The sequence below is a fragment of the Alligator sinensis genome, unplaced genomic scaffold (genome assembly GCF_000455745.1).
Source record: "Alligator sinensis unplaced genomic scaffold, ASM45574v1 scaffold982_1, whole genome shotgun sequence".
Lineage (NCBI taxonomy): Eukaryota > Metazoa > Chordata > Crocodylia > Alligatoridae > Alligator > Alligator sinensis.
Window position 1 is genome coordinate 1,199,523 of NW_005842470.1, and position 20,265 is coordinate 1,219,787.

Here is a 20,265-nt window from a genome sequence, read left to right on the forward strand (position 1 = left end):
GGGGGGGGGGGGGCAGGACTGAGGCCCCCATAGGAAGGGGAGGGAGGGAGCTGGGCAGGGCAGGGCTGGGGCTGCCCAGCCTGGCAGTGTATGGAGCTTGGGGCCCAGGGCCACAATGTGTGGCCACAGGACCCCAGCGGGGAGTGGGATGGGGCCAGCTCCCTGCCACTCCGTGCACTCCTAGGGGACAGGGAGGACCTGTGCCCCCCAGAGGCGGGCTGCCTGGTGCAGGCTCAGGCTCGTGCCCTGTGGCACTGCCCTGGGGCCTCCACAGCTTGGCGGGCAGGACCCAGCACTGCAGGGCAGAGTGGGGCCACATAGGAAAGCTGCTTGCTGCTGTGAGCTTTGCACTGCCCTGGTGACATGTCCCCTGCATGCATGGCACCAGTAGGGGCGGCAGTGTGAAGTTGCGAATCTCACTGGTGCCATGCAGGCAGGGGACGCATCGCCAGGCCAGCACAGAGCTCGCAGCAGCAAACAGCTTTCTTGTGTGGCCCCTGCTGGGCTGCAGAGGCCATGGGGGAGGGCAGCAGGGTGGGAGCCCAAGCTCCACAAACAGATACGAGGATCATGGGTCCCCCGAACCCCTCAGGAGTACACACAGCAGCAGGAAGTAGCCCCCCCACCCAAGCCCATAGCAGGCAGGCAGCAGGGCAGGGAGCTGGGCTCCACTCCACTGCAGCAGCCACTGCCTCCTGCCAGGGGCAAAGGGATGTGGACCCAGGTCTCTGGCCCTATAGCCCTGGTAGCTGGGGGCCTCTCTGGCAGGGCTGGGGGAGCAGGGACTGAGAGAGGGGGAGTGAGGGGTACAAGCAGGGTTGGGAGGGCTGTAGGGGGCCTTTCATTTTAACTTCCAGATTTTGGAGTTTTTATCAGCGAATTTACGATTTCTTGTCGGGGAAAACCAGGATCCCTACATATGAGTAATTCAGAAATATGTTTATTTTAGACAAATGCAAAAATGAGAAGGTAAGCACAAAACTGAAGTTGGTTAAAACATAGAAAGAAACAAAAACTCATCACTTAAGAGTAATTTTACCTTATCGTGTTCATCTATAGAACTCAGAATCACTTGCGCAGCATCCTTGGCAATCTGAAGCTGTGTCTCTGTGACTGAGGCCCCATGGTCCACAATGACAACTATGTGCTTAGACTGGGGTCTGACCGTAGAGACATAGACAGGCCTGAAATGGCAAACACCTATTAGGCACCATAATGATCACTCCTCTTATAATTTGCACAGCAGTTTAAAACTGAGAATATCTAAGGGGACTGAAGGTGAATGGGTAGTAGTTGCCTGGCTTCAATAAATACTCAAGAATTAACACAGTGAATTTATGAATAGGATAGCAAGTTTGAAAAGGGTAGTACTGTTACGAGGTTCAGAAACAGTGTGAGCAAGTCCCTTCCCCAAAGAGTTTAGAAATAACGCTTCAAATCCTGCAAGCATTTACTCTCACATTTTTCTCTTGCAGGGAAGTAATTCCATTAAAATCAATGGGCATAGATATCTGAATAAAATTAAACACATTGAATAAGGGTTAGGAGGACTGGTGCCTTAATTTGGATGTGATGCAAGACAGCAAAGGAAGTGACAGAGGAAGAACAAGGTTGCAATAATATCACACAGTGACTGTTGACACATGCACTTCCTGAACATTTGCAGCTTGCGATTTAATTTTTATTAGTTTTTAAATTTTGTTAATTCCCAGTGGTATGGTTTAAACACCTGCTATAGTATAACCCACTCACAGAAGATCCTAGAAATTGTAGAATAAGCCATGCTGCCAACACAGTGCCTAGAATATTTAGATCAAATGCTAAAAATTATGCACCTGAATATACCAGAGGGGCTCCCAATTTAAAAAAAAAAGGCTGGATCTTTAGAGAAACTAAGCACTCACAACTCTTGTGGACTCTAATGGGATCTCTGGGTGCCAGTACCTCTTACTAGAATGTTTAACTGTACATAATATTGCTTGAGTTTAGAACCTGACTTGGAACATTTGGTTTTAGCTATCATCAGAAATCATTTGTAGGCAGTGAGTAACCCATGTTATGGAAGCATCATTAGTGGCAGTGTTTAGGGTTATTGTGTATAACTGTTATAGCAAACAAAGATCCTGAAAACAATGAGTAAGAGTGACAAGATGCCACTGCCTCATGATGAGCAACCAACACAAAGAATCTTATCTATAGGGAGAGGTAAGTGCAATATTGGATATTTGCTAGTTACATGACAAGTAAAAACCCGTGGAAGCTGTGTATAATTGCATTAGCACAGTAGGTTTGGTTTATCATTGTGAGACAAAGAATCCTGCCAAGACAGGCTTTTCTATTAATGTAATGGAATGTATTTCACACAGGTCATGCTCCACAAGTCTTTCTTATGTATGCATTTTAAAACTGCATTGTCAAATATTGTCTAAGCTTGGTAAAGGCATTTCGCGTTTCCATGTGTATATTAGTCAACATCAAAATGTACTTCCCAGTGAAGCAGTGTTCAGAGGTAGTTAAATACTGAGAGGTATGCCCAAAAGATTTAACAAGCTGTCTTTCAAGGTTTTGAAGCTGGAACAAATTAGAAGGATCTTGGGTAAGGAAGTCAAAATCAACAGAATCCTGGCTCCTGTTTAGCTGAGACACAAAACTATTATAGTTTAAGCAGAAGTTATTGGACCTATATTTTATTAAAAAGTCCTACACAAAAATTTAGTAGGGGTGGAAGAAATGGAGACTATTTTACACAAGAAATTGAAAGCAAACAGTTTGCAAAGATCAGTTCTTAACTGTAAAACACCCAGAAGCTTTACACTAGAATTAATACTTGCACTTAAAGAGTACATGTGATCCTCAAAGTACTTAAACACTAACTAATTAATCTACCTAATATGCCCTAGGAGGTAATTACTGGACAAAAAAAATCTAATTTATACACAGAGAAGCCGAGGCAGAGATTAAGTGATCTGCATATCACAAAGGGATTTAGTGTCAGCATGGGGATTAGAGTCCTTTAACACACCTTTTTAAGACTGCAGAATGTTTAAATCAAGCCCTGACTCTGATAAGCATAACATGGGCATAACACACCTACATAAATTAAGTTGCTCAATGTTGACAGGTAACCGAAAAACATTTTTCAAACTCTATGCCTGTGACTACATGAAATACAGCTGAATGAATGAGGATGTCCTCCAAGAGATTTACCATCTAGCAGGGTTAGCTAATACAGAACTAGAAGCAGTCAGACCACTGGATTTTCTCAAAAGATGTCACCAGCAGGTGATGCCTCTCCTTATACAAGGCCGGCAAGAAAAGTTGACCTATATAGGTACTTATATATGCAACCTATATATTAATTAAAACATAACATTATTAGTAATGGTAGATCTACACTGTAGCAAAAGTCAAGATATGCAAGTTAGCTTTAAACTATTTACCTTGGGTACTAATTACTATGGTGTTACAGCAGCTTGGATCAAAAGCCAAGCTAGGCACTTAAGTATTTACTTGGCTTCTCAGATGGGTTTTACAATAGCTGAGTAGTTTAATCCTAGCTTAGGTAAATCTACATGAGCTACAGCCAGATCTTTCACTACTGTGCAGGCATACTCCTAGGAAATTATGGTCCCCATTCAGGCAAAAACTTCCCATTGCTATGGGTGGGGATTTTTTTTCCAAGTATGAATGATAGAATCATAGGGCTGGAAAGGGACCCCGAAGGATCATCAGGTCCAGCCCCCTGCATAAGCAGGAAAGACAGGTGGGGTCAGACAACCCCAGTCAGGTGACTGTCCAGTCTTCTCTTGAAGACCTCTAGGGTAGATGATTGCACCACCTCTGGGGGGAGCTTGTTCCAGAGTCTGGACACACTAGTTGTAAAGAAGTTTTTCCTAATGTTCAGCTTGAAACTATCTTCCAGGAGTTTGTGGCCATGGTGAACACTTGTTCACTCAGCCCCTGACGTACGCCTCTGATATAGTGGTAAGCCACAATGAAGTCCCCTCTAAGCATACTTTTCCTTAGGTTTTAGAGTCCAAGATCCCTCAGCCTCTCCTCATATAGCTTGCCGTGCAAGTCCCTGATCTTACGGGTGGCCCTTCTCTAGACCCTCTCGAGCTTTAGCACATCCTTGTTGAAGTGTGGTGCCCAGAACTGGACACAATACCCAGCTGCGGCCACACCAATGTTGAGTAAAGCGGGAAAATCACTTCTTTGGATTTACTGGAGATGCATTGATTGATGCATGCCAGAGTTTTATTAGCCCTAGCTAACATTGGACCTCTGGGTCCACTCAGGTTTCCAACCATCTATTAAGTTTTATCAGCTTGAACCAGCATTACTAAAGTTTCCTAGTTATTAATGTATTTTAGGTGAGAATGCCTGTGTGTGATTTCATTTTATCTTAAAATTCTTCCAAGTGAAATTTCTACCAAAAATGTGATTAACCTCAAAAACCAGAAGTCCTAAAGATCTTTTTATAAACATCCTCACTTAGCTAAACAAATGCTAGATTGGGAACAGTACTTTAGGGTTATCCTTTTAGTTCCCCGTCTATCAAAACACAGAAAGAGAAAAATCATACCTGCTGCGGTGCTCATAGCTGCCTTTACACCGGAACTTGTGTGCAGGAAAAACAGTGAAAATACCTTCTTCTGAACTAAAATACTGCCACTTAATTCCAGGGTTAGATTTCAGGTTGTCAGCAAGAACTACAGAACAAAAAGAAAAATGAATGGGATTACAAAGAATAGGCAATATGGGGTATACCTGGCTTATTCGAAAACCTGTATTTGATTGCACCATAATAAGATTCAATGTTAGCAAGAATATAAAGAAGCATATTAGGAAGTTAATAATGTTTTCTGTGTCACGGTAATACTTTCTTCAACTGAGGATTTGACTTTCATGGGGGAAAATTACCCCACAACTACTACAGAAAGGTTTCTTGCTTCTCCTTGAAGCTGCCTTTGGTGCTGGCCACCATTAGAGACAGGATATTGGTCCAGAGTCAGATTTGAGTCTAATCTAGCAAAGCAATTCCTAGGTTCCTGGACAGGATTAGTAGTCTGGAAATCATGTGCACAGAAGGTTCAAGTTCTTGGCTATGCATTCTCCAACTCATAGCAAATGTTCAAGGTCCTTATTTCAGAATTATACATCATTTTAGGAGAGTTTCAAAGTAATCTGGAGCACAAATTCTGAAGACTTTTCCACTCAACTCCTTAGGCACTTTTAAAAATCTTCCCTTTAGACAATTTGCAACTTAACAGCTATGCAGTACTAGAGGCTGGACTATACATTAGCAATTAGTAGATGTGACAAATCCTATACTATAAGCCACCAGAAATAAAGCAAAGTCCTGAGGTGCAGGGGAAACCTCAACTGTATGATGTTTTGGTGAAAAAAAGACACCCAATTAGAATTTTCTTGTTATTTGAGAAATTCTTATCGTCATATATGATCCTGACTTAAGTAACAAAATCCAGGCCATTCAACTTAGTCACGTCCTTAGTGACCTTTCAACATTTTTTCTGTAGAGAAAAACAGTTTTTCCTGCCCATTGTTTCATTGCCATGAACTCCTGACTCTAATATACAATGGATTGACATAACAGACTATAACCGTGCCTCTGGCCTACATGGACATTTCCTTAATACCTGCACATTCACATACAATTAAGAAACTGTTCTTTGATTTATTGTGTCAACACAGCTTTACCTAGAGAAGGTCATGCAGTTGTAAAGTATTCTGTTTTTTCTCCACTCAAAACCTGCTTTAAAGTTATCCTTTTCAAACATCCCAAATATTAGGGTAATACCTCCAGGAAACCAGCTGGAGGGTGAGCCCAAACAGTGAAGAAGGAGGTTCAAGTCTATTATTTATACAAGTTTACATCTATTACTTATGCAGTGCATTCTACTCTTTTAGAAAAGATCCCTTTATTGTACTCAGTGGCCACTCATGAACATGCTGTAGCATTCTTTACATTCATATAGTCCCAATAAGTAGCTAATAGACAGTCCTTGATGATACCACAGCCTGATGTACTCTTATAATTTATTTTATATTTTGTAGGTCCAAAAAATATATATATAAATAAAGGAAAATGTGGTTCTTTTCATTATCAGCTTAAACATACCTGGACCTACGAAAGTACCGGAAAGGGTACAAGAAGCTTTCTAGATCCCTCTTCCAAATCTTTGTGCAGGAGATGGATATTAGTGCTGGCCCATGTACTCTGCTGACCATAAGGATCACTGCAAGTTTCCAGCTATTACAATGCTATGAGGAACAGATTTGTAGCTTTGCAGCCCTGGCCCTCCCAGCAAAGACAGCAAGTTGCCAAGGGAAAACAAGTCATACCTTGTCAAATAGCAATGCAGTGACCACCCTCCCAAGATACTATGGTGCCAGAACCTCCTACCCTGGCCTGTGGTTTTACCACTACTATGAGCTTTGACATTTGTGTTCCTAATTTATGAATCTATGAATTTAATTTTTCAAATATAGGGCCTTGTTTTTGCTTCAAATCATAATATTAATTATAATAATTGTACTTGTCACTTTTCTAGCCTCTTTTATTAAAAGCCCTCACAAAGATCTCTGGTACATGGCCATGCTGCTCATTTTACAGATAAAAAGGTGAGGAATGCAGCAGGTAGATGACTCATCCAAGTCCACTCCAAGAGTCAGCATTAGAGCCTTTTGGGGACTAGATCACCAACACTACTCCAATTCTTCAATAAAGACCACTCATTCCCTAGCCTGCAATCACCACTTCATTAGGACAGACAGGACTTCAACAAAGTTTCAATTTATGAAGGGAGATTTAAGCTTTGAACTGGAATTTAATCCTGGAAAAGAAACAGCTGCTGGACACTACAGAAAAAGTCATCAAGAGACCTGTATGAAACATACACATTTACGTATAATAAATGCCATTAGTGAAACAGCCTTGGCTCAGTGAGAAACACAGATAATCTAGCCAGCCCGTGATAGGACTGTTTATAGAAATAAACCATATAGTCATGGGTATCTAACGATTGATACTAAATTAACATTACTGGGCAGAAAGGACAGGAATCTGTACTTAGTGCACTGAATTCAGGGCACTAGATTTAGATTCTCAAGATCTCGCTACCTACAGCAGAACACAGTAAAACCAGGAACTCGAAAGAAATGCAACCCCGAGACAGACGCAGAACATTTGGCTTTTTTGCTTTCTAGTCATGTGGAGCTTTCCTGGCTGACAGGTAGTATGTGCATCTCCACTGTTAACAAAGGGACTGACACACAATGAAGGAAGTGACAGACATGAAGCACAATTGCTAGGTTTCTTCTACCGATGACATCAGACAACTGCAGGCCTGTTGACTCTCTTGAGGGAAGAGGAAACCCACTAACAACTTACAGGAGAGGGGGACCAGTCACTCACTGGCACCAGAGTCTCAGATTCCCTGGAGGTCAGGGCAGCGGCAGGATTCAATTCTACTTGGGTCAAACTGGCAGCTCCACTTGCCATAAATTGAAAAAGAAACCAAACCTCCCCTTAGCATTTTGCCCAAATGAAGGAACTATATCAGCCTAATATGTCTATTATATAAAATATAATATAATGCATTATATGCAATGTACATGTGTCTACTATGAACATGAAATGCATTATATATAGTATACAGAAAACACGAAACAGATTTCTCTGCCTGTGTCCTTTGATTATTACACTTGAAATAATTTTTTTTTTTGGGGGGGGGGGGGGGGAGAGAACTGATTTATCTTTACCATTTATGGAGAATTTACTTTTTGCACTTCCCTCAGGATGGACACTGAAAATAGACTATTCAAGCTCATTTTCTGGTTTTCCTCCATTATCAGAATACTGCACTATTTGGGTTGGAATCACTGCAGGGGAATATTTCAGGTGTCAACCAGACGCCATCCTTCAAATACCTGAGTGGAGCATGGTTACTTTAAGTACACCATCCTTAACAGCTTAGCACTGTCTTGAGTTTCCCAGACAGGGCTGAGACTATATGGGCTCCCCTTCGCTGGTCATCTCATGCAGTTATGCCATGCAGCCATTAATTTTTATCACTATATCATCATCATTATTATTACTAATGATCATCAGCTGCATGTCAGTAATGCCTAGAGACCCCAACTAAAATCAAGGATCTATTATGTTGGACACTATAGAGATATATAGCAAAAGACTACTGTTGCTCTGAAGAGATTAGAGTCTAAATGGATGATACAGAAAAAGGACTGGAGAGAAAACAAAGAGAGGTAATGCAAGATGCTCAGTTCCACACTAGGACGACGGCAGAACTGGGAATAGAACTCAGGTCTCCTGCCTCCAGGTCCAGAGCCAACCCCTTTCCCATCCCCACATTCTCCAGCTCCTCCAAACAGTGATTTATCTTTCACATAGTATTCATTTTCCTCCTGCATTACACTAGAATTTGGCCTTCCTTCTCTCTGCTTCTTCCAGAAGCTGAGCTCAGCTTGGATGCTCAAGATGATTGCCCCAAATGTAAAATCAATCATCACTGCTCAGGGACTCCACATTGTCAAGGGAAGAGGGTCACGATACTGAAATTCACTTGCCATGAAAATCAACAAAACTTGCGGATGCTGCTGCTTCCATTTAAGTTGCCCAAGGATTAGACAGACTGTGGGGAGAAGGGGATTGTTTTTTAGACCCTGACATGATGCCAGTTTAGTGGCATTGTGGTAAATGGGCCACATAACTTAAAAGAAAAAATTACCGGTTGACAATGTTCTGATAGCATGGAAAGTGTAGGCAAGGCATCAATTTTCCTTAACCTTTGTGTAAGGCACTTCCTCTGTGATGAGAGCTGTTTCTGAGAAGAAGGAATCCTAAGTAATCTGAAATATGACAGCATGGCCACACTTCTAAAAGACAAGTTTCATGACATTTGACATCTTTGTTTAAGTTCCAGTTTCTGGGTCATGTTATTGGGAAAGAATCTTGGTTTCCATTAAAACAAAAAAGAAAAAACAAACCCAGCAATAAAATCACCCCCAAACCACAGAGAGAATTTCTAGTGGCCTTAGTTGTTGAGAAAAGTTTAAAAACATGAACTCTAAAGGCTCAAAAGCAAAAAGGCAACCGCAAACCCACCTTTTTTTTTTTTGGTTTATTTTAATGTAATCATTTTAAAAACAGAAGTCTCTTTTTGTGAAGCCTGACACAATTTTTAGACACCCAAGATTGTCAGTACTGAAACTGTCTGGCAAAATCCTGGTTACATGAAGAGATGATATGCACACACACAAACCAGCATAATGTTCTGTACCTGCTCTCTATATTAAAAGGTAGGAAGTTACTCTCCTTTTTTGACTCTTCCTCATTATTTCAAATTTGCAATTTATCATCAGCTTTCCTGCCTGGCAGCAGGCTTTTCAGTCCCAGATATGGGCTGCCTGAGAGAGCTGCCTAGCTGTATCATTTAGTGCTTGCAGCTCAGAAAGTTAACAAAACCTCCAGCAAGCATTTTACTGTTTGCCTGTGGCACAGGTGTGGAATAACTGATGGCAGACCTGAGAAAGTGGTCTTTTACTTTTTTTGGTATTGCAATGAAGTGAAAATATTATAGTTTATTTGAAAATATTATTGGCTCATCTGGGTGTTCATGTCATACACAGAGCAGGAAGCTGCAAATGTTGGAGATTATAATTTGAATTTTCCCTGTGTAGGTTTGGGATTTTACAAATTTGGAAGGGAAGGGAGGGGGGGCAGGGATTTCAAAAGAGTGATTAAATTGGGAACTCTGCAAATGACACTACTAATCTCTTGTTCATATAAAAAGGCTGAAACTTCACCAGAACAGAAACTAAGGGCATGTCTAGATGAGCCCGGCTGGGTGGTATGTGGCACCGCAAACACGTCTGCAGTGCCACATACCGCACAGTCATCTGTTCTCCGTGCTGCAAGGGCACACTGCCCGGGAGTACACTGCTCCAGTTTTCTTTCCTGTGGTTGTTTTTTGACCCCTGGATAGAAAGTAAAAAAAAAGGGGGGGGGGAACCCCCCAGAGCACTGCATACATGGGCAGTGTGCACAGCTGAAAAGCAGAGCCGGGCTGCCCAGAGCCTGTGTGGCAGGATCACTGCAGCTGCAGCCCCAGGAGGCCCCCAGGACCCCAGGTAAGGCTACTGGGGCCAGCCCAGTGCTGGCCCCAGCCTCCCCCGCTACCATCCCCTCCCCGGTAACTTGCCGCATGCCAAAGTGCATGTGGCACGGGCGTTCCTCAATGACAAGTAGCTGTGGCACAAGGTTCGGGAACCAAACACCTCCGCTCACCTGGACGTGGCCTAAAGCATTTTAAAAACCTCTTTGAAAGTTATCAATGCAGAATCTGCGATTTAACCACTCACTTAAAGCTGACAAAGCAACTTGAACAGCTTTATTCCCAGCTCCCCCCCACCCCGTATTAAAAGTAAAATAAGCATACAACATTTTAGAAAAAGTTTCTAGCTGCTGCATTGACGTTATCCTCTTTGTTTTCTTAAGGAGTGGTTTTTTGGGGGTTTGTTTTTGTTTTAAATATCACTTCTCTCCTGGGAAAACAAAAACATTTAGGTTCCTAATAAACCGATTGTTCTTAACCCTCAAACATATTATCAAACATATTATTTGCAGCCTCAATGTCCTCACTTGCTGTTCTTCCTTTTCAAAAAGTTCTGACAGTTTATTTCCTTCAGCTAGTGTGTTAGTTCAATGCTGCCTTCCCCAGGGGCTGCCAATTTTATCATAACCATTGCTTATTTTTCTATGACCACAGCACACAATCTGCTGTCAGATAAGCAAGGACTACTTCAGCTGAAAAAATAAAGCTACTTTTTCCCTTCCTTCAGGTGCACTCTTATTTTCCGTCAGCTCAAGCTGAAAGAATCCCCTACAGAGGCTTCCTACTTTCTTGTCGTCTCCTGTGAATTCTAAGAGATACTCTTTTTAGACTCTTTCTTACTCACCCCAAACCTTTTAATCTCTAAAATGTCTGCCTGTACTTTAGTATCCTTTTGCATCTCCAGCAAAACCAGTCTTGGGACAGGGGATACGAGCACAGGAACATGACAAGACATACTGCAAGGTGACTTGCTTGCCACCCTTCTACCTTAAGGACGCATTTTTCAAACGTATTTCAGTTCCAAGATTACAAGCTAGCAGGAGCTGGCAGGAGACTGAGCAACGGTTTTCTCTAGAAACATTATTTTTAGTGCCTCTGTAAACCTGGCCAAAACAGGTTAATATAATATTATATTAATTAATATATAATTTATATGCATATGTCTAAAGTGACTGATTCCATCTCCTATTAAATATGAAAACAAAACTGAAATGAACCATGCCACCAATGGCCTGGACTTTACTATCTACAGCCAAGATGGGGTAGAAGCTTCGCACTTAGGTTATAGACACTAAATGTGCAGGAACTTTTGGTACAATTCCTTAATCCTGCTCTAAACATCAAAAAATGTTTAAAAGGACTAAAGCTGGCCTTCAATATGTTAGCTTTTTAGAATATAATGTGGTATTTTTCTGGTTCCAAGATGGAAAAACCCCTTGCTGAAAATAATATTTCTGGGGGCAAGGGGAGGGACTTCTGGGGGCAAAGGTCAGGGGTGGCTGGCTTTAATTAGAGCAGCTCTGAGAGCTTCTCTGATTAAAGTGGCACGGCACAGTGTCTTGTGCATCAGTGCCCCCATGCTTCATAATGCAGCAGGGCTGCTTTTTAACTAAAGCTCATTGAGCGGCACCTTCGCTGCCATTTTAAAACGCGGGGATGCTGATAGACAAGACATGGAGGCCGGCTGGATTGTGCTAATTATTAGCACACTCCAGCAGACTCAATTAATCGAGTCTGCTCTGACGCACTCTAATTATAGCATGTCGTAGCAGCATCCTGGCAAAACTACAAGTACCCCATGTCAGCAGTTTGGGTTAAACTTACCCCCACAGCAAAGAGAATGGGCAAGGCATTCCACACTTATGCTGATATAGAGTATAAGGGAGGCAAATGTGAATGGCTGCAAAGAGGGCCATTCTCTAAATTCTGTAAAGGAAGATCACTGCAATTCTGAACAGGCTACGGCAGTGATGTTGAACCTCTGGGCATATCATCCAGCCTTCCTATGAAAATTTGGCAACAGGGGAGCAGTGACAGTGTTAGTTGCCATTCCCCTGCTTCCAAATTTCAGGACCCAGGGGGAGCCCCTAGGGCCTGATGACATGGTCCAGTGTGCTAGATCATGGTCGCACATGGCTGGGCCAGTGCACGGGGACATTCTATGACCAGATCCAAGTGTGCAGGGCTTGGCTGGCTCACAGCAAGATCTTAGCCATAGACTGACCCCATGCTGGATTCGGCCAACAGACCAACCCTGCACGTGGGATCTAGCCCATGGACCAACTCCGCACCACTCATCTGGTCTGGGGGCTAAGGCAGAAAGGTATTAGAGGGCTTGGGGAAGGCGCAGGTTGTGGAAGTTTCACTGGATCACCACTTAGGTGTGCATGAGTACAGCTTAAGGATATATATACTACTGGTGGTAGTTCGTGTGGTAGACACTCATCATGTGTCGCTGAAAGACTAGAGCTTGACCCCTTTATTATTTTCAGGTGCAATGGTCAAAAGGAAGGAAGAAAGAAAAATATTCTCAATGCTTTTTATTAATTGTACACTAAGCATTGGTAGAGAGAAAGAAAATTCACGCCAACAGCTTTCTTTTTTTTCCCCCCAACTACCAAAATGAAGGTGTGTAGGTTCGTTGTTGTAATTTTAGTGAAAATTTAAAACAACAACAAAAATATTCATGGGATGTTTTTAAAAATAACCAAGAATCACTTTGGAATTTTTTATAAAATTTGCTTCCCTTTTCTCACTCAGCAATCCTGTCTAGCACTTACATCTGCTGTCTATATCCTGGATTCTCTACAGCAGCAGCTGTGTTATAGCTCTCGGCCTTGCCAGGAGTCTGTGGTATGGATTCCAGTCCTTTCCAACACCTAGAAATTTCCCACTCTAATCCCATTTACTTAGACTACATTTGGCATGGGCCAAGATTAATATTTTAAGATCCAAGGTTCAGGTTGAAACAATAGGGTATAACTTTATATTTTGCTCATGGCTTCTACAAACCAGGCTACTGAAATTGGGAAACTACGATTTAAAAAACAAAACTAAACTAAACACAATGCCCAAGGGGATTTTTTCTTAAACTGAATGGCAAGTTTGGGGCCCCAACTATAGCAGGCCACTGCACTCAAAATGCATAACCTGAATTCTGGGAGTTCTTGGGGACTTCAGTTCCCAGAACTATCCTAGAATTTAGAAACAGTGGCAAGGGAAGTCAAGGGCAAGGGAAGCAACAGAATCCCAGAGTAACCTCACTCATCTCAGGGGTTTTCTGCCCTAGAAAATGAATTCAAATGAAAGGTCAGGGATCAATTCAAAGTGCAATTAATATTTCTTACTGTGGAAGCTTTTATTTTGGAATAAGTCTTTTGTTGCTATTTAGCTTAACTCCCCCCCACCCCTGGCACTTCTATTCCAGAATTCAGCCTTAAAATGTAGATCATTCAAGGAAGGGATGCCACAGAACTAAAATCACTGCAGGTGACACAGCGGGGGCCAGGAAAAGGAGATCACAGAAAGTAATCAAGAGATGGGGGGACTCTAACAAAGTGCCCTCAAACACTTTTAGCCACAACTAGAGGTCTACAAGAGATAAGAGTTGACAATGTGGTGTTCTGACATCACTTGCTATCACACTGATCCATTGCATCTCCCTGAATCTTAGCTATCCTTTTCCTCATCCCGTACTTTCCCAGCACAAGCAGCCAGGAGCAGCATGTGGGAGGGGAGAAGCAGGGCAGAGTGGCCCTTCATAGATGAAGTCGTGTGAGAGGAGAGTTAAGGAAGGAACTGAATCTTAGGCAAAGAGCGTCTCAGTTGGGGAAATGGGTTGGGTAGACATCCGGAGACCGACATTATTTGTTTATTCAGAGAACTACAGGTTGAAGTCCTCTATCCTTAAAACAGGGACAGTTCAGCCAGTGGAAGGGCAAGCTGTTCCACAATGCCCTACCAGATAGCTAACAAGCTTCAGTTCAAAGGAATCAAGCCCAGGGATTCAAGTCAATTCATATCTATTCTTGGACTTCCTACTGAGTTTAACAATAAGGTTGCCAGTTAGCAAGCAACAAACTATAGAAATGGTGTTAGTTTTGGGGATTCAGGCTCTTGTCCATTGGGAATTAGACTGATGCTGACTCAATTCCCACAGTCCACCACACAGGCACTTGGGACGGGATAATTTCACAAGTGCTTGAACTGTATATGAACTAGCAAGCTATAGATGTCTCCATGTCTCCTTTCGAATTCTTTTTTTTTGCTGCTATTTCTTTTATTTCAGTATATATACACACCTATATGCTCATCTATCTATCAAGCTATTTATTAAAATGAACAAAAATAGAAGCAACAAAAATAATTGAAAAGGAGATATATACCAGAGACAGCAGGGTCTGAGTTTCTGCCATTAGTCTAAAAGGCATTGTGTGCATCAAACATCTTAACAGTCAGTTTTCTCTAGAAGCAATTCCAATCACACTGTTCTCAGAAGGATTAGTTGGGGCAAAAGATAATTTCTATGCTAAATCTTCTGAAAGCAAAAGCTACAAAACACAAAGAGACTTTTCTCAGACAAGGTTCTTTGGGTAAATGGGATACCTTTTATTAGACTAACTAAATAGTTGGGAAAGTTGTTCTTTGCAAGCTTTCAGCCACAAACACCCTTCTTCAGGCATAGGGAGTCTGCTGGTGTTATGTGTTCTCCATGATGGAATAGCAGCCAATATGCAAAATGCAGGTCTGGGGTTATCAGATAGCAGGCAGGATAACCCCAGGATAGGATATTTTTGTCTTTGATAGATTTTCGGTGTGCATTCATTCTGGTACACAGTCGTTCTTTGGTTTCCCCTATTACCTGTGGGGGCATAGCTCTCACAAGACAACCACTCTCTCTCCGATCTCTCAGTTCTGATCCTTAAAGGGAATTTACAAAACACCTTTCGCAGATAAGCCTACAAACTTCACTTCATAAATCTACTGGATACACCCCCCCCCCCCAAAAAAAAAAAAAAAAAAAAAAAAAAAAAACAAAAAAAAAAACAGACTAAATATAGACATTGGATTTATGGCATATTATAACCGGCCTGCCATCTGATAACCCCAGACCTGCATTTTGCATATTGGCTGCTATTCCATCATGGAGAACATATAACACCAGCAGCCTTTCCTGATGCTGAAAAAGGGTGTTTGTGGCCAAAAGCTTGCAAAGAACAACTTTTCCAACTATTTAGTTGGTTTAGTAAAAGATATCACATTTACCCAAAGAACCTTGTCTGGGAAAAGTATTTTGTGTTTTGCCCTGAATTCCATGTTGATTATTGCTCAACATACCCTTTTTTCACATTTACCTCAAGCTTTCTTCATGCTGCCTCAGTCGCTTTTAACAGCCCCCTAGTTCACGCACAGCAAAGAACTCCCACCAAAATAAATTCTTTGGGAGCAGTCCAGTGGAAACAGTCTGCATTCACTCTACTGAAGCACCTCTCCATTCATACTGTATCCCTCATCCTTTCTTCTCCTACCTGAATGTGAAATGGTCATAAATAGAGAAGAGTATGTGACTTAAAATTCTTTCCGTTTAATAATCTATGGTAAATAATAGGTTTTTTTCAGAGAATTGTTACTAGATATCATCTTCCCTGCATATTGTAATGTGTACTAATAAGTATCTCTTAAAATGAAGTGTTTGGCCTACGACTGCTAGCTTTTAACGTGCATGGAGGTAAGTAGCTTTCCATTCCAATTCTGGTGAGGCAGCACAGATTAGAATCCCTAGCCTCTGCGAGCCAGTATTTGTGTTGTGTATGGTAACAACTGCTCTCTGTGTAGACACTTCTGGGAAGCCTTCATTTTCCTAGCAAGCTGAAAATTTTGAGTGGACAAAGTTAGGGCATCCCTATCCCTATCAATCACAGGAGTAGTGATGCACATAGAGAGGATAAGAAGGAAAAAAAACAAGCTTCATTTTACAACCAGTCCAAAATTTCAGAGCATTTATTATGACCACAGAAATGAAATATCTAGTGGCAAGGGAAACCTTTGAAAGGGATGCACAGTCAGAAGTTCTAGGCCAAAACATGGCCTTCCTTCATCATACTTGTCAGAATATGTTCAAAGTTTAAGTAGCTGCAGGGGATAAAGGAACCTACTACTTCAATGGTGAGACTATGAAAAAAAATTACTCTAACAGGACCCATGAGAATTACAATTGTGTACTTCAACTGGTTCTGCATTGGTAATAAATGAACAGAACCTGGGCTAAACTGAAACATATAGCCAAAATATGAAGTCTTCTTATGAGTTACAATCTTGAGCAATCAGAAGCAGTTAAGATTCACAAACTAATGACATTTTATTCCTTTTTAAAAATTAAAATCCCTGTATCATTTTGAGTGAAAAAGATGCTAAAAAGAAAACCTTGCTGCATGAATGGACCAAAGGCTAAATTTTCCAGGGCTAAGTCACACGCCTTAGGTTGCAAGCGTATTTCCATATCTAAAGTGTGTCAAGAAAATGGGTCAACTCTCAAGATAGAAATTAATTACAAGTCAAAAAGAAGAAATATTTTAGGATGTCCCTGTACTTTGGAGTTAATGCAGATCATTGCAAAAGCAGCTTCGCATTAGCTGAAGTCCACTAAGATGATGAGAAAGGCATTTCAGTTTGGCCCCATCAATAGCTGACATTGCTGGTGCAAGAGCAGACAGGGCTAGGACAAAGCAATATGGGAAAAGGTGAGAAAGAGATAGCCCCCCCCCAAAAAACACAACAAAATTATACATCGTATGCTGGAATAAATTGTCATGACACTTTTATAATTAAAAAGTACTTAGAGTAAGGACATTACTTGAGGTATCACCTTTCAATTGTAACATCTCAAATTAAGAACTGCATGACAGTTTCAGAGAGAAATACAAATTTGTTGCTATGATATTCTACACTAACCTAAACCTATGGAAAAAACAATAGATGCAAATAAAAATGATTCTATTACTAACCAGAGTTTAAATCACGTCCAGGATTGAAGGCTCTGCTATTAACAGTAGTAGACAGTCTATCGCAGCTAATAGTTCTGGAAACATTAGTGTTAAAATTCCCATCAAACCTGAAATGACAAATAACAAGATTAGAAAAACTAAAGTTAACTTTATTTATTAAATTGATATATCTCATGCAAGTAAGTAAGAATTTCCAGTCTATGGTTCTAGGGAAGACTTGCCATTTTGTAAACACAGAACAAGTTCTCTTTGCATTTTAAGGTCACAGGAAAGGAAATTTTCAAAGCACAAAGCTTAGTGAGATAAAACTCCTGTCCTCGGGGCTATAACCTGCTCTCTCCTCCTGTGTTTTATATTTTAATTTTATTCCCTGTGATATGCAAATAATTGTGGAATCTAGAGTTGGAAAAGGCTAAATTCATCTGCAGACCAGTGCATGACTGTTCCCCAGCAGAGTATTTAGGAGGGCACTGTCCAGTCCAGCAATCCAGTTTTGAGAGACTGAAATGCAAAAAAGGTCCTTTCTGGGAGAATTGTCTATAGACTTGTAGGCCACACTATGAAGAGCTTTTTCCAGCTATTCAGCTCCTTGGCCTGATTTTATCCCATTGTTCTGTTATACACCTTTTAAATAGTTTGAATATTTGCTGCCTTGAAATACTGCATTTGCATGTGGTTCTCTCTGTGCTTCTTTGGAAGACTCTCTGAACAGATACAGTTGCAAATCTCCTTTTTAGAGGAAGGACTGAAGGCTTCCACTGCAGTCAGAATATGAAATCTGTCGGAAGTATATTTTATTCCATTCTTATCAATTAAAAAGTTTAAAATGGTAACGGAACCTCTTTTTAGATACCAAAATATAAACCAAGCCCTTTTACAACTATTGCATATCTTTATAAACTCAAGTCATAGAACGTTTTTGATCTTGGTTTTTAAATGGCATATATGTTTGTTCATAAACATGTTTCCTATGTCCAGTACTTAACTAGCAGTACTTCTAAGCACCAGGAATATAATCCAATAAAAGGAAACCTGGTTATTAGATCCACAAGTGTAAGAAAAAAGAAGCAACCGGTGTCATCTTACTTGCTAACATTTACTGACCACAGTTACATTTTTAAACATGAGGGGAAGTCTCAAAAGAGGAGCTTCCTAGACTGTCTTGAACAAAAGCTGGTGGAAAGCAAGCTTGTGAAGAAATTAGGGCAGTGACAGTCTCTTCAACATCATCACATATTATCAACATCTTTACATCTGAAAATCCATTGACCAGTATTTTTGTTCTAACGTCAATGGAAAAAATAAGAAATCCTCCCATGTTTTATACAATATCCAGCATCTCATTCCAATTCTTTACTTTCAGCCCAAATTCAGTGAAGGACTTTAGCACCTGCTTAACTTCAAGCATATGCTTATATCTCAGAGACTACAACAGGGGTGGGACTACTTAACTGCTTCAAGGTAAGTACATCTATAGACTCACTTTGTTAAATCATGACTTAGAATAGTAAGACATAAACTGATTAAAACAACTGGATGAGGGAGTGGGAGTTGAAAAGCAAATTGCTGAGCATTTTGTGTGCATTGTCATAAAAAACTAAAACAGTAAATATGGGCTTTGGGCAAGCACTATTTTCTGGGTTTTTGTCCTTGTTCTATGCTTTACAATGTTAAGCACAGTGACTTGGGTCTCCCAGTCACTACCCCAAACACAAGCACTAAATACATTTCCAAACAACCTCAGTTAGAAAACCAAATAATGTGAAAAGAAAACTAATGCCATAGACACATGAAAGGGATACCACAGGGAAAACCCAGGGGCAGCAGAGCTGTGCCATATGATATAACCCTGTGAATCAAGATAAAGTTGTAAAACTACAGCAGTTCCAGTCCAAGTTAACTTTTTCCTGAGACTTCTCTTTTTTTTGCACTGTTGCCAAGCTAAAAATGTTTTCTTTTTACTAACAACCAAACCATTTTACTTTGGTTCTTGCTGATCTATGTTTTACATAATGAAAATGTAATTCTTCTACCAGGCCCTGCCCCACTGTAAGGCCCCAGTTAGAAGGGCTGGATTCAAATTTAGGCATTTAACACCAAGCATAGTGAAAAAATAGTTTGGTTATCAATAACATTTTTTTTTTTTACACTGGAAAAGTTGCTTGTGGCAACACTGTTGATTTAAAAAATGGTTTTACATCGTGCTGTTCCCATCCCAGGGGTTCCCTCCTCATCCCCACACACTCATGCCCCAAGCCAGCCCCTCTGCAGCACAGAATTGGGTCAGAGCAGCCCCAGTCAGATAGGCTGACCCCACCAGACCCCTTAACAGCCAGGGCTGCTCCAACCAGGCTCAACATGCTGTGCTCCCTGGTGCACATGCAAACACAGTGCCCAGGAGCAATAAACTCTGGTGTGATATGTACTGCAGTTTATTGCTGCCTGCTAATAGCATGTGTAGATGCACCCCATGTTACTCATACATGTCAACTTCTGCATGTTACCCAACTTTTGCAAGTGTCAATGGAGGCCTGGACGTGGGCTCTGGCCAAAAGTGAAAGCACCAAAGGTCTTAGCTTCTGTATAGCCCAGCCTACATCAGCAACAAGTTGTGTACCACCCATCACCTTAGGAAGCTTTTTTTGTGATCGTGTAGTCAGCAGCAGAGGGAGCTCAAAAGCGTCCTCTTCCTGCAGCACTATATAAGCACTAGGGCTGTGTGAAGCTTCAGTAGCCAGTTCGATTCGGAGGAGATTAGGACTGATTCAGTGACCAAAACTCCAAATCCAAATCGAATCGGGAGACCAATTAAAAGGTCCAAATAGGAAGCTTCCAAATGGATTCGGAAAAGATTCGGCACCGCTTCGGAGATTCGGCTATAAACAGGGAGCATTCCTCACCATGCTGGACACAGCTGCCTCCAGCTGGTAAATCTGTTGTGGTGGGGGAAGGGAAGGGGCGTGGGGGAGGGAGGGATTGATGCTGGGGCTGGGACAAGCTGCCCAGCTGGGGCAGGGGACACAGAACTGGGGGAGGGGAGCGGGGGGACATGGCAGCGCTTGGAGCAGGAACTCTGTCCTGCTGCTGCTTGCTCCGCCCGGGGG

General features: G+C 41.6%; 1 protein-coding gene across 3 annotated transcripts in view; it reads right to left on the bottom strand.

The window, feature by feature from the left end:
* Nucleotides 1-20,265, bottom strand: part of CACHD1 (cache domain containing 1) — a 91,296-nt gene that overhangs the window by 50,641 nt on the left and 20,390 nt on the right. For all 3 annotated transcript variants that reach the window (XM_025212544.1, XM_014523293.2, XM_025212543.1), the window contains 3 exons: nt 17,162-17,268; nt 4,586-4,712; nt 1,040-1,184 (listed from right to left, as the gene is read on the bottom strand). In XM_025212544.1, the coding sequence (XP_025068329.1) occupies nt 1,040-1,184; nt 4,586-4,712; nt 17,162-17,268 (379 nt within the window). The remainder of the gene's footprint in view (nt 1-1,039; nt 1,185-4,585; nt 4,713-17,161; nt 17,269-20,265) is intronic.